This window comes from Choloepus didactylus, chromosome 3 (genome assembly GCF_015220235.1).
Source record: "Choloepus didactylus isolate mChoDid1 chromosome 3, mChoDid1.pri, whole genome shotgun sequence".
NCBI lineage: Eukaryota > Metazoa > Chordata > Mammalia > Pilosa > Megalonychidae > Choloepus > Choloepus didactylus.
Genome location: NC_051309.1, coordinates 117,394,832 through 117,410,380, shown reverse-complemented (window position 1 = coordinate 117,410,380; position 15,549 = coordinate 117,394,832). Strand labels below are relative to the sequence as shown.

The 15,549-nt window shown below is 38.3% G+C and overlaps 1 protein-coding gene across 2 annotated transcripts in view; it reads left to right on the top strand.

The window, feature by feature from the left end:
• Positions 1-44: 44 nt before the first annotated feature.
• PAPSS1 (3'-phosphoadenosine 5'-phosphosulfate synthase 1) overlaps positions 45-15,549 on the top strand; it is a 157,231-nt gene continuing 141,726 nt past the window's right edge. For both annotated transcript variants that reach the window (XM_037830412.1, XM_037830411.1), the window contains exons 1-2: positions 45-196; positions 13,590-13,704. In XM_037830412.1, the coding sequence (XP_037686340.1) occupies positions 137-196; positions 13,590-13,704 (175 nt within the window). In that variant the 5' untranslated portion in view covers positions 45-136. The remainder of the gene's footprint in view (positions 197-13,589; positions 13,705-15,549) is intronic.

The window sequence follows — 15,549 nt, the reverse complement described above, 5'->3', positions numbered from 1 at the left end:
TCAGCGCGCGCCGGCTCCGAGGCGGGGAGACCCCGCCCTTGCTCCGCCCCCGCCCCCGCCCTTCTCTAGCCGGCCTCTCCTCCTTCTGGTACTTCTCGGAGCAGAGAACCTCAGCAGCCGTGCGCGCTCTGCACCTATGGAGATCCCTGGGAGCCTGTGCAAGAAAGTCAAGCTGAGCAATAACGCGCAGAACTGGGTGAATGGGGGGCAGAGGGCGAGTGGGGCGGGGGCGAGGGGTGGAGGAGGCTCTGGCGGCTGCAGACTGCAGCTGGTTTTGGAGTCGCTGCCTCTCTCCCGCCTCCTTTCCATCCTCTCAGGAGCGCGGGGGATGGGCACCCCGGACCGCGGCGTCTCCCAGCTGGGGCGATGGGTGGCTGCGCTGCTGGGGTTGGGGGATCTCGGGCTAGGCTTTGCTAGCTGCTTATTTCGGTTAAGACCGCAAGGAAACCCTTCGCAGGAGAGCTGACTGCTGATAAAACCTGCGTCCCCGACGGGGGAGCTGCCCACATACGCTGGAGTGGCCTGAGGTCTGCAGAGGAGGCAGAGGCGTGCAGTCGGCGGGCGTGGCGCATTTATGGTTTTTCTTGGCTCTGCCAATGCAGTTGGCCCAGGTTTCCGTCCATCTCTGTGCCTTTGCATTTCTGCATTTTAGTGTGAAGGGAAGTGACCCAACAATGTGGCCATTCATGAACTGAGACTGCTCTGAACTGAGGTTTTTTTGTGGTTCGGTGATAAATTGGAATGTCTAATAAATAACATCTAGTTGAAAATGTCTAACAGATAAACGAGTTTTAAAGACTCGATTCCTGGTGACAGTAAAGTGTGGGAAGACTTATGGTTTATAACGTTTAGCATCGACTGTCAGTTGGCTTTGGTCACTTGCTGTGTCCTCAGAATGCCACTTCCTTAATTTCTTGGTGAGAAACAGCATTAAGATTAAGTACAGAGCGGTTCAAACTTTGGGGTCTGGAAAGGCACTGGTTTTAGATGGGAATGTTTATTTCACAGTACAACAAAATCATAAGGTTTAAATGCATGCTTATAAATCACCACCTGTTCTTGGGGAGTTTAAGAGCTGTTTCTGGCAAATGCTCATTTGAAGCCATTAATTTACTCTATTTGTTATCATCAAGGATTCTTGCCCACTTCCTTTTCCTTTTGTTTTTTTAACTTTTCCTTCTGATAAAAGGAGGGAAAGGAGATAAAAGGTGTTGTTAGAGCAGTGGAGAGCACTGGACTATTGGCCTGGTCTCCAGTTGCTGCCATTTAGTAACTGATCTTGAGGGTCCGGGCCAACATAAGAGCTTAGCAGTGTGTTCTTAGGGTTATTTTGAGGAGCAGAGAAGACAATGAATTTGAAAGAACAGAAGTACTGCCAGGAATCTCAGACTGTTGGTATTGCTCCTGTTACTTGAGGTATTTCATGGTTAGGGAAATAAAGTCGACTAAAATTGGATATTTACAGATAATTTCGGTGACACGGGCTGTAGTTTATTTATTATTCCATTTGCCGGATAACTGTCTATTCTGTGGAGAGACCTGGGCTAGACATGCAGAAGTAGAAAAAAGTGGGACTTAGTGCTTTCCCTTCTGGTTGTCATGACCTGGTTGGGCTTGTATGAGGCAATTGCCAAGTGATGAAGGTATCTTTAGAAATTACCTTGGGTAATGTGACAGAAGTTTTATTGCAATTTAGAGTAGAGATTGGTTTGACCTGGGGTGTTTGGGGTGGGAAGGTGGGGGAGTGGTTAGAATTAGGAGCAAGAATTTTCTCTCTCTTTTTTTTGATTGCTCCAGGAACAATGAAAAGAATTATTTTGGCTATTCTGGAGGGCTTTTGTTGGAGAATGGATACCAGGTTGAATAGGGTAGGATGGGCTAGGTTGTGTGATCTAGACTGTAGAGTTAAGATTTGACTGTGTGGGAGGTTTTTGATGGGGCTAGACTTTTTAAAATTTTCTGAGCATTTTATGCCCGTCACAAGTAGGACAGTAGGAACTCATTAGGAACACCTACCATCTTTCCCACTCACGTACTTAAATCAACTGATAGGTGCAAGTGTGACGAACTCATACCCTTTAAAGTTTCCATCACATGATACAATTGGTAATCGGGGAAGATCTCCCTGATGTGAAAGTTCTGGAGACTAGACAGGGTTATAGCGAGGTTTAAATGAAGTGATAGATTTGAAGTATGCCTGGCATATGAGCACTGTTTAAAGTGGTCTTGTTGTTGTTGTTATTTGTTAATTCATCTAATATGAGAGGTGAAGGGCTGTGCTGAGGTGGCAGTGGGAATAGAGGAAGAGATGCATTAAACACGTTTCAGGAAGAGTAGGGACCTGACTATATTAGGGGATGAAAGAGGGAGAAATGTTAAAAGATGATCTTGAGGTTTTGAGCCTTGTTACATGCAGGAAAACTGGAAAGTAGGTTGGGGTGGAGTAAGAGAACATAATTAAACACTGAAGGAGAGTTTACTCTGTGCCAAGTCCAATTTGAAATGTTTTTTACCTAAATTAAGTGATTGAATTTTTGCAACATCTCTCTGAGGTGGGTATCCTTAGGGAGTGGTTAAAAGTCAGGACCCTGGTGCTGAATTTGGGTGTCACTAATTTACTAAGCATGTAGCCATGGGCTAGTCACTTAATTTCTTTGTGTCTCAATTTCCTCATCTGTACGATGGGAATGATAGCCTCAGAGAGACATTAGAACAGTGCTTGGCATATATTTAAGTGTTGTGTTAGCTTTTATTGTTACAGTTATCATTCTCTTTAACAATTAGTATCTTGATTTTTTTTTTAATAGATAAATTGAGGCACAGAGATGTCAGAGGTTGTTAGTAGTCAAACTGGTTTTGAGCATGCTGCACTTAGAGGGATAACCTTAGTGGAGATAATTTATAAAGCAATGCTATCCAATAGAAATATGATCCACATAGGTAATTTAAAATTTTCTAGAAGCCATATAAAAAAAAGTAAAAAAGAAACAGGTGAAACAAATTTCAATACTGTTTTATTTAACCATATATATTCAAAATGTGATAAATTTAATATAAATATTTTTCAAAATAAGTTTAATACTGTCATAATAAAAATATAACATTATTAATAAGATTTTTGCATTCTTTTTGTACTGCATCTTTGAAATCTGTAGTATATTTTATACTTAACAGACTAGCCCCATTTCAAAAATCTGTTGTGACAAATGGCTAGTGGACAGCACCACTATAGAGACTGAACTAGGCTGAGATTGGAAGTAAAGATTTGATGGTTAAATTTGAGTTGGAGACTATATATAGAGAAAAATGGGAGACCAAGAACTAACTCTTGGTAGTAAATAACAATGGAGCAGATAAAGGAAGTGAACTCATGGGACATATAGGTAAAGAGATAAATTGTAGTTTTACGGCACTGGGGATGTTTTTGAGTATTCAGTATTGCAGGAAGGTGTCCATACAAGCCTCTACAACTCAGAAAAAATCAAGAAAAATCAAGAATCAACTTGCCTCCTCAGCCACCTCTTAGTTTGACACAGCATCTACTGTAATGAATATCATTCTTTATCTGATTAAACCTTTAGTTTAGTCTGTCCTTGGAATGTGTTAGTTGGGTTGAAGGGAATTTGGTGTGCTCAAATCAGACCCAAGCATCATTCACCCATTTCACAGAATCATGTCAGACCGAGTCACTTCATTCAGCCTTATCATGGGATCCTACTGCCCACAGAATAGTTTGAAGTCTTGTGTGGCATTCAGAGCACAGAAAGTCTCACTCAGGTTTGCCTTTCTATCTCCTTCTCTCACCATTCCCCAAATTTCCCTAGTTCCAGCCCCCACTTGCCTTCCATACCTTACATTCTCATGTTTTGTTGCTTTTTTTTCCATTTTTAATTGAGATATATTCACATACCATACAGTCATCCAAAATGTACAGTTAATTGTTCATAGTACCATCATATAGTTGTGCATTCATCACCACAATCAATGTTTGAACATTTTCCTTATTTCCTGCTCACAAAATAAAAATAAGAATAAACATTAAAGTAAAAATGAACACCCAAAACATTCTATCCCTCCCATCCCCTCCTTATTATTCATTTAAATTTGTCCCCATTTTTCTACTCTTTTGTCCACACACTGGATAAAGGGAGTGGGAGCCACAAGGTTTTCACAATCATACAGTCACACTGTGTAAGCTATATAGGTATACAGTTGTCTTCAAGAATCAAGGTTTCTGGGTTGCAGTTCAACAATTTCAGGTATTTCCTTCTAGCTACTACAATACATTAAAAACTAAAAAGGAATGTCTATATAAAACATAAGAATACACTGCAGAATGACCTCTCCACTCCATTTGAAATCTCTCAGCCACTGAAACTTTATTTTGTTTCATTTCTCTTCCCCCTTTTGATCAAGAAGACTTTCTCAATTCCATGATGCCGGTACCAGGTTCATTCCTGGGAGTCATGTCCCATGTTGCCAGGGAGATTTACACCCCTGGGAGTCACGTCCTGTGTAGTGGGGAGGGCAGTAAGTAAGTTTACCTGCAGAATTGGCTTAGAGAGAGAAGCCACATCTGAGCAACAAAAGAGGTTCTCTGGGAGTGACTCATAGGCACAATTATAAGTAGGTTTAGCATTTCTTTCACAGTAACAAGCTTCATAAAGGCAAGACCCAAGATCGAGGGCTCAGCCTTCTAAATTGGTAGTCCCCAGTGCTTGTGAGAATGTCAGTAATTCCCCAAGTGGGGAAGTTTAATATTTCCACATTGTCCCTCAAGGGGACTTGGCAAATATAGTTTTATTCTCTGCCCAAATTACTCTAGGATGTATTGGGGCTTCACACTAACCAGTACAAACCTACCAGATCTCACTCCCTATTCACAACTCCATGTAATTATGGTGTTTGAACAAACTGAACACACAAGTTAAATTATATAGTGTGTTACAGAAAATACAGATTTTGCACCGAATAAACATCGCTTTCTTTGGTCTTACACAGAAGTTGAAGTTTTAAAACACTGTCAGTATTGTCCTTTATCCTTTAGTCTGGTTTACCTTAGTCATAACCAAGTCCATTTTGTTCATATCTCTAATTGAAGTCTGATCTCTTTTTCAGTCTCTTTAATATTTGCTGTATGGGATGATGGTGACATTCATAGCTGCCAAATTCTGGCTCTGAGTCTCAGGTGTCACATATACCTGAAGTTCCAGGGACCAACTAGGTTATACACAAAGAGCTCAGCATCTCAGAATTTAGAACTAACCATTACAACTCAGGAATAGATGCAACTGCTGTAAGAGCTTACAGTCTAGGAACCTTTACCATAAGCCTTCCCCTGATAAACTGTGCTCTTGGATAAATAGCTTTTCTTAGATTCCTGGATAGAGCCCATTGAGAGGGTTTTGACTTCATGTAGCCATGTGGCTTGCCTGTGTTGTGTGGACATCCCTAGGGCCCTCAACATTTTTATTTGAGACTTTGTATACTGTGGCAGTTTGTGAAATCTGACTGAGACCTGTATGAGAGTAACCTACAGAATGACTTCCTGGCTCTATTTCACATTTCTTAGCTATAGAAGCTCTATTTTATTTAATTCCCCCTCCTTTTGATCCAGGCCTTTCTCTGAGTGCATCACTGCAATGCTTGGTAAAAATCCCTTGGTGCCTGGGAGGCTTATCCTTGGGAATCCTGTCCCACCGTAAGCGGGAAGGTAGTAAGTTTATTTGCAGAATTTGGCTTAGAGAGAGGCCACACCTGAGCAACAAGGAGTTTTTCAGGGGGTGGCTCTTAAACATTAATTATAATTAGGGTTATTTTTGTTATTGCAGAAATAAGGTTCCAAAAAGCCAACTTACTACAACAAGGACATGTTTATATATCATAGAAGTATGTATGTAGCTATCTAAAATTCAAGATGTCCAAAAGGGCCCTGTTAGTTGAGACACCTGACCTTGTCCCACCTTTACATTGTTACTAGGGTTATGTTAATTGACAGATAGAAAATAATTTATGTACTTGCCTTGCTTCTCCTGTAAAGTTTTTTTTGGGGGGCTGAAGATGAAGCTTTGACCTATAGCTGACTGCATGTGCTTTCAGAGAGGCATCAGAATAAAACAGTGTAATTGACAAGTAAATTTGGTTGTTTCTGTGACATGTAACATTTTTCTAAGAATAAAAATAAACCATTCCCATATACCCCTCTTTGTTGACACTTAGCATTGGTGTGGTACCTTTGATCCAAATGATGCAAGAATATTAAAAATTACTGTTAACTATAGACCATATTTTGCTTTAGGTGTATTTTCCCCCCATTTAGGATCCTATTATAACACCTTTTAGTAGTGACATACATATGTTTAAGCTTATGTAAAACTGTTAATCACATTCATCATCCACAGTGGGGTTCACTGTGTTATATGGTCCCATGTTTCATCCTCTAGCTTTCCTTCTAGTGTCACACAAGTCTAAACTTCCCTTTTCAACCACAGTCACACATACAATTGAGTGTTGTTAATTACACTCACAATAATGTATCCATTTCCAAACATATGCAATCAACCTTATTAAAAATTCTGAACAAATTAAGCATCAGCTCCCCATTCTCTGCTGTCATTCTGTCTCCTAGTGACCTATTGTTCTGGTTTGCTAATGCTGCCATTTTGCAAAACACCAGAAATGGATTGGCTTTTATAAAAGGTGTTTATTTGGTTACGAAGTTACAGTCTTAAGGTCATAAAGTGTCCAAGGTAAGGCATCAACAATAGGGTACCTTCACTGAAGGATGGCTGATGGTTTCTGGAAAACCTCTATTAGCTGGGAAGGCACGTGGCTGGTGTCTGCTCTGGAGTTCTGGTTTCAAAATGGCTTTCTCCTAGGACGTTCCTCTCTAGGCATCTGCTTGTTCCTAGGTTGTGTTCTCCAAAATGTCTCTGTAAGCTGCAGCTGCATCTGGGCCTGTGTGGTTCTTTTTAAAGTACTCCAGTGATCCAATAAAGAGGCACCCTGAATGGGTGGGGCAACACCTCCATGGAAATAATCCAAAGGTCTTGCCTACAGTTGATTGAGTCACATCTCCATGGAAACACTGAACCAATAGGTTCCAACGTAATCAACACTAATACATCTGCCCCTGCAAGATTGCATCAGAGAACATGGTGTTTTGGGGGACATAATACATCCAAACTGGCATACCTATATTCTAGATATTAACTCCATGCATTTGTTCATTCTACTTAGTTCATATTAGTAAGACCATACAATATTTGTCCTTTTGTATCTGGCTTATTTCACTCAGGGTTCATCCATATTGTCACATTCATCAGGGCTTCATTCCTTCTTACAGCTGAATACTATTCTATCATATGTATATGCCACAATTTGTGTATCCATTCATCTGTTGATGGATACTTGGGGTTGTTTACATCTTTTTACAACTGTGTATAATGTTGCTATGAACATCAGTATGCAAATGACTGTTTGCATCCCTGCTTTCATTTCACCTGAGGGTGTACCTAGCAGCAGGATTGCTGGATCATATGGCAGTTCTATATCTAGCTTTCTAGGGTACTGCCAAGCTGTCTTCCACAGCAGTTGTACCATTCCATATTCCCACTAGCAGTGAATAAGTGTTCCTATTTGTCAACATCGTCCCCAACACTTGTAGTTTTCTGCCTTTTTTTTTTTTTTTAAAGTAGTGGCTGTTCTAGTAAGTGTGAAATGATACTTCATTGTGGTTTTGATTTGCATTTTCCCTAATACCTAGTGTTCCACTTTGCTAATGCCGCCATTATGCAAAATACCAGAAATGGATTGGCTTTTATAAAGGGGGTTTATTTGGTTACAAATTATAGTCCTAAGGCCATGGAAGTGTCAAAACAAAGGCATCAACAGTAGGATATCTTCAGCAAGGGAAGGCCAGTGTGTCTGGAAAAGTTCTGTTAGGTGGGAAGGCACATGGCTGTCATCTGCTGATCCCAAGTTGTATTCCAGCTCCTCTGTCAGCTCCTGTACATTCTTCAAAATATTGCTTGTGGGGCGTTTGTCCTCTCTTAGCTTCTCTGGAGCATCGTGTCAGCAAAAGTCTGCTTTCATAGGCCATCTCCAAAATGTCTCTCTCTAAGCTGCAGCTGCTCTGAGGTCCTTTTGTTTATAAAGCTCTTTTATAGGACTCCAGTGATTAAATCAAGAATGGGCAGAGTACATATCTCAATGGAAATAATCTAATCAAAGGTATTACCCACAATTGGGTGGATCAGAGGTCCATGGAAACATCCAATCAAGAGGTCACACCCTAATCAAAAAAGATTAATCAATCTGCCCCCCCCCACAAAGATTGCATCAAAGAATATAGTTTTTCTGGTATTTTGCATAATGGTGGCATTAGCAAACTGGAACACTAGCTATTAGGGAATTGCAAATCAAAACCACAATGAAGTATCATTTCACACTTACTAGAATGGCATAATATATATACAAACTGGCACACCTAGTGAAGCTGAGCATCTTTTCATGGGGTTATTAACCACTAGTATTTTCTCTTTAGAAAAATGTCTATTCAAGTCTTTTGCCAATTTCCAAATTGCTTTTTTTAAATTGTTGAGTTGTAGGATTTCTTTGTGTATTTTGGATATTAAACCCTTATCAGATATGTGAATAGTTTGTCTTTTCACTTTTGTGATAAAGTTCTGCACACAAACATTTTAAATTTTGATTAAGTCCCATTTATCTATTTTTTCTTTTGTTGCCTATACTTTGGGTGTAAAGTCTAAGAAACCAGTGCCTAACACAAGATCTTGAAGCTGCTTCCCTACATGGTCCTGGCTTACATATTTAAGTCATATATTTAGGTCTTTGATCCATTTTGAGTTAATTTTTGTATACGGTATGAGATAGGGGTCTACTTTCATTCTTTTGGCTATAGATTTCCAGTTCTCCCAGCACCACATGTTGAAGAGACTCTTCTGTTCCAGCTGAATGGACTTGACAGCCTTGTAAAAAATCAATTGACCATATACGTAAGGTCAATTTCTGAACTCTCAATATGATTCCATTGATCAGTATGTATATCTTTGTGCCAGTACCATGCTGTTTTGACCACTGTAGCTTTGCTTTAAAGTCAGGCAGTTTGAATCCTCCAACTTCTTTCAAGTTGTTTTTGGCTATTTGGGACCCCCTACCCTTCCAGATAAATTAGATAGTTTGGTTTTCTAGTTCTGCAAAGTAGGCTGTTGGAATTTTGATTGGTATTGCATTGAATCTAAATCACTTTGGGTAGAATTGACATCTTAATGATGTTTAGTCTTCCTATCCATGAACACGGAATGTTCTTCATTTATTTAGGTCTTCTTTGATTTCTTTTGGCAATGTTTTATGGTTTTCGGAGTACAGGTCCTTTATATCCTTGATTAAATTTGTTCTTAGATATTTTATTCTTTTAGTTCTTTTTATAAATGGATTTTTTTCCCCTTGATTTTCTCTTCAGATTGCTCATTGCTAGTGTAGGGAAAATGTTACTGATTTTTGAGTGCTGCTCTTGTATCCCGGCACTGCTGAATTGGTTTATTAGCCCTAGTAGCTTTGTTGTTGATTTTTTGGGACTTTCTAAATACAGGATCATGTCATCTGCAAATAATAAACATTTTACTTCTTCCTTTCCAATTTGGATGCCTTTTATTTCTTTTTCTTCTCTAATTGCTGTAGCTAGAACTTGTAGCACAATGTTGAATAACAGTGGTGACAGTGGATATCCTTGCCTTGTTCCTGACCTTGGAGAGAAAGCTTTTAGTCTTTCACCATTGATTACAATATTAGCTGTGGGTTTTTCTTGAATGCTTTTTATCATGTTGAGGAAATATCCTTTTATTCCTATCTTTCTAAGTGTTTTTATCAAGCAAGGGTGCTGAATTTTGTCAAATGCCTTTTCTGTGTCAATTGAGATGATCATGTGATTTTTTTCCCTTTGATTTGTTAATGTGGTGTATTAATTAATTTTCTGTGTTGAACCACCCTTGCATACCTGGGATAAAACCCACTTGATCATGGTGTGTAATTCTTTTAATGTGCAATTTGCAAGTATTTTGTAGAGAGATTTGTCTGTAATTTTCTTTTCTTGTAGTGATTTCTAGGAATCTCTTAGGGCAGGCTTCCCAACTGTGGTTATCCAGGGGCTTTCCCATTGAAGGTATTGATATTAATAAAAACAAACCAAATGATCCTTTAAATAAATATTCAAATGTTCTTTAATCTTTAAAACAGAATAGTTGGACCTAGATTGTTTGTGCAGAGAACATACATGACAGTTGGAAATTAGATAAGCATGCTCAAAACTTAGTTCTGATTCAAGAGGTCTGGAACCTGATTCTTTCTAACAAGGTCCCAGGTCATGCCATTTGCTGTGGAATGTATTTTGTAGTAGCAAGGTTTAAAATGGAGCCTTTTAAGTTGTTTTCTCAACCTCCAGAAATGTATGATCTTCTTCATTTTTGCTGTTGGGCCTTGCCTTGTTAAATTTGTTCGAAAGAGTACTTGCAGTCATCAGCAAGTCTTCCATTTCTTCGACTTTATCCACATATGTCTTGGGATGGTCACCATTTCAGGGGTCACTCTTTGGAGGAATACACTGTTTAGTTGTTACTTTAAGGTGGATGATGGGATGGGTGGTGATGTTGAGGTCCAGAATTAAGCTTGATGTTGGTGTATGCTCCATGCCTTTACAAATTTCATTTAACCGAAAGGCCGAGTTCTTTATAAACTTATAATAAACTCGTAAAACATAGGGAAATGGATAAAATAACCAAATAGCCCACGTTGAATTTAAGGTGGCTCCAAAAAAGGGTTCACAGGACCACTCATGTGGGTGAGGAGGACAGAAGTTTGTGGAATGTATAGAGAATGCACACCACAAATACCAGAGGCTATGTGGTTTTGGCTTAACAGGATTGATAGTCTATTTAGTTCCAAAGGCATAAAATATTAAATAGATAGTCTTGAAATGAATTATCCCAGTTGAACTAGACTTAAGATTTTTGAATGTCAGTGATCATTATAAAATAAATGCATTGTATCAAACATTTGCTCTGCACTGACTAGAAAGAAAGGAGGTTGGACACTGTAGAAAATATGAAGCACTGTAACTTATGTTCCTTGACTTGCTCTTCCTAGAGAATTAAAATAATACACACAAAAAGACAGCTAAAGGTACAAAATAGTCCATAAATATAAACAAATGAGATGGTCAGTATATGTTACAGGGATGTACTTACATCGAGCCAGATAAATATTTCTACAGAGCCTATAGACTATTAGGAAAGAAATGGTAGGCCTGATTTTATTGTCGTGTAGGTAGAAACCAGGCTTTTGAAGACTGGAAAACAAAAATATAGAGTTAGAAGAGAGAACTCACTTTCAGCTGTTAATAAACCATTAATGTCATGTCTCTTTGGCAGAGTTATTAGAAGGATTTGGCTAGAGTAGGTGGAAAGGAAAAGAAAGCAGAACTAGAACAAGATTTCATACAGAAGTGGCCTTTGGATTCTTAATAAAGTTGTAGGCATTAGCCTACTACCTTGCAGTTCTGGGAGGTAGGAAAAAGTGGCAAATCTTTTTTTTTTTTTTTAAGTTTCTTTATTAATCTGAAAAATATCGAACATTCATATACAAAAACCTCTTTGTGTCCAGACTGCCACATTTGCTGGCAGAATCTTTTTTAATGTAGGAGGCAAGAAACTGAGGAATCATTCTTTTCTAGTGATAAAAACAGTGTTGGCTTTTCCTGTATTTTCTCTCAACCATATCCTCAGCAGTTTATAGTTTGGCAGATAATCATATGTTCCCCTCAGCTAAATAAGAAAAGCAGAAGATATTTTACAGGGCCAAAAAGAATTTGTGGGATACAGGTTTCTCCTTGCCTAAGAGCAAAGTAACTTGGAAAAATCCCAAAACAAAATGACCAAGTCAAACAGGTTCTTTGAGTGTAGGTATAACCTATGTATCCTGCCCTCCTCACTGCTCCCCCCACTCCCTTTCCAGCAGGGACCTAGCTTCCTTCTCCCCAGCTGGCCTAGGTTGTGGATAAAGCTAGTGACCCCAGAGTAGGTGATACTGCTTCCCAAGGTGATGCAGATGCCTGTGTATGAAACCCTGCTTTGTTTAAATTCTTGGAAATAGGGTTGGTAAATTATTTTTGCTTCGTCAGATTATTGAAAAGAAATAGGCCAAGAGACCATACTACAATTTTTCATAGGTGATTATTGAACTTATAAAGTACAATTTTACTGGAAATATAATCTATTGAGATGGTGGGTGTAGGGAAGGCTTTTGTGGTATTTCTGTTAAAAGAATTGTCAAGTTGTCCCTTTAGCTCCAGAGGATTTTCTGCCTGGCCAGTGTGTCACTGTGCTAGGATATAAGCTCCTTGATGATGGTGATTTTTATTTATTGTTTGCTTCTTAATTATTTATTGTTTTATTAGTTATTTGTTGTTCACGTCTCCAAGATTCAGAAGGACGAGAGATGCCTTTCTCCTGTATAGTAGGAGGAGGATTATGAAGGGGGAGATGGAAAAAGAGATCCTTGACCTCAGGCACCTTCTCAAGCAGATTGCTGAAAGAGTACATATGAGAGTTGAAGATCTGGATGAAAATTAGTTCTTCAAACATCCAGCTTCTATACCTGCAAGGGTCCTTGGCATTTTGAAGATATCAGGGCCAAACCACATCCCATGGGAGAACACATAATAACCAGTGCATTTTTCCTGTGTTGTAAAAGCAGCTACAGTATATTTGGTGATATTCACAGATGTACCTTCTACACTTCATGCAGGAGACTCTGCTCATATACCATCTTCTCAGAGAGGCTTTCCTTGATCATTCTGTCTAAAGAGGCACCCATTCCCCAAACTCCTTTTCCTTTCTTTTCTTTTGCTCTTCCCTTTTTTTTTTTTTATTAGAGCAATTGTAAGTTTACAGAAAAATCATGCAGAGAGTACAGAGTTCCCGTATACCCTCTCTTCCCCAACAGTTTTTCCTATTATTAACATCTTGCATTAGGGTGATACCTTTGTTACAATTGATGGACCAATATCCTTTTCCTTTCTTACGCTGTTTTTTTTCCTACAGTGTACTTATCACTCTCTTACATTATAATCAAGTTTTATTCTTGTTTTCTCTTGCAGTGGAATGCCAGCTCAATGAGGGTAGAGACTTTTGTTCACTGTTTGGCACTCTAGTAAGACTTCAGAAATGCTGGCTGAATGAATGGTTGAATGAATCAATGAGTGAAAAGACTGGGCTCTGGAGTTCACCACTCACTGTGGTATCTTGGACAAGTTATTTAGCTTTTCTTAGGCTTAACATCTCAATTTGTAAAACCACGTTGCAAAGAGCACCTGTGTCATTGGGTTGCTATGAGGATTGTGTTAATTGTATTATGTAAGACACTAAAAACTGTGCCAAGTACTCAAAAAAAAATACTCTCAGTTTTATCTTTTTCCTTGTATTTGTTATGATACATAGAATGACTATCTTTATGTGTAAATGTTTGCTTTTTAAAGGACTCAAGTGAACCAGAGTTCTCTTTTTCCTCCCTAGGGGATGCAGAGAGCAACTAATGTTACCTATCAAGCCCACCATGTGAGCAGGAACAAGAGAGGTCAGGTGGTGGGGACCAGAGGTGGCTTTCGTGGTTGCACAGTTTGGCTAACAGGTATGGTCAAGAGAGATAAACAAGTTCATTTTAAAAGCAGTGTTTATAGGTAGGCTTGGGCTAGGAGGAAGCAAGTTTAAGTTTTGAGCACTATACTTGTATCTGGAGGATCATAACGTGTGCATCACCAAATTGCTTAGTAATAACATACTGCCTTTTGGTAATTTCTTTACAGAACTGCTGTTAAAATAGAAGTGAAAAACCAGAATGCATGTTAAAACTACCTTCTGATAAAAATGCTACATTCAATTCTGTGAACTTCTGAATCCAAATAAGACTTGGATTCTGCCTGCAATGTAAACCATGTGAAGAGAAAGAATGAGTGATAAAGAATTTCATATAATCAATTTTTATCATTTAGCTTTGCTTTGGCCTCCAATCAGTTCTTTCCTTTTTTTTCTTTTTTTTTTTTTCTGACAAAAATGAGCCTTTAATCAGTTTTTTTTTCTTTAATCTGTTTTAAATGGAGTTTATAACAATGAGATAAAGGGTTGTTAACAAACACAATAATAAATGGACATTTGATTCTCAGAATCTCTCTTTAGGCTTTGCTATTGTAGACTCGTGGGAGATTAAATTGGTCCAGATTTTGGAGTTAGCTTTATAAATGAATCTTTTTACTTCTAAGAATTGTGTTTTAAATTTTGATATATCTTGCCAAATTGCCGACAAAAATTTTACACCAGTGTACTCCCTATCAGTACTGTGGAAGGAGGTCCATCTCCCAGTGTATTTGTCAGCACTGAATATTACCAGTCCTGAAAGTTTGTACTAATTGACAAAAAACAACATTCCTATTTTCTGTTGTTTTAGTGATGTTTCAATTTTAGATGTGTCTTTTTGTTTCTTTATAAAAGAAGACAGTACTCTCACTGTCCTTCTCATTCCTTAGTTTAGATTATTGTTAAATTGTTACTTTTATATTGCCCAGGTTTGTAGCACCTACATTCTGTTTTAGAACCTTAAATTTCCATAATTGTGTTTTAGTTCAGTAAGAAAAATTGATTCAGTACTCACCAACTCATCATCAGTTCTTTTATCATTGCGTGTCCGTTCATGAGTTCTTTTTTTTTTTTTGCAATTTTTTTTTGTTAACTAGACACACTGTTTTGTTTTTTTTTTTTATTTTAAATTTTGAAATAATTTCAAACTTACAGGGCAGTTGCAAAAATAATACAAAACCCCATACAGACAGCTCCAACACATACTCCACCTAGATCCCTAGATCCTCCAGCTTTTAACATTTTGCCACATTTGCCGCCACTACTACCTGTCTGAACAGTCTGCCTATTTTCTAAACATTTGAGAGTAGTAGGCTGTATACATCATGTTCCTCAATTACTTAATACTTCCATGTACATTTCCTAAGAACAAAGCAATATATACACTGTTTTGCAATTTTTTTTTATTTCACTTAAGAATAGCTTTTGGGAAAGAATAAAGTTAGGAGACATACTACAACGTGGAAAACATGCTCAGTGAAATAAGCAGAGCACATCAGGACAAATGTGGTATATATCACTTATAAGAGATGATTGGAAAAAGAAAATTCGCAGAGATAGAAAGTAGATTGGAGGTTCCAGGATGGAGACAGGAAGCATTTGTCTAGGAAAGAAACTGTAAATGAGAGAAAGAAAGAGTAAATCTTGGGGATAATTTCATATTAGTGCATGTAAATCTGCATTATTCTTTTTCATGAATCTGCATCACTCCATTGCAATGAGGTAGCATAAATTATTTAACCAGTCTCCCCAGACTGTCTCTAGCTCTCTTTCTCTCTTTTTTTTTTTTAAATCTTCATTTTATTGAGATATATTCACATACCATGCAGTCATACAAAACAAA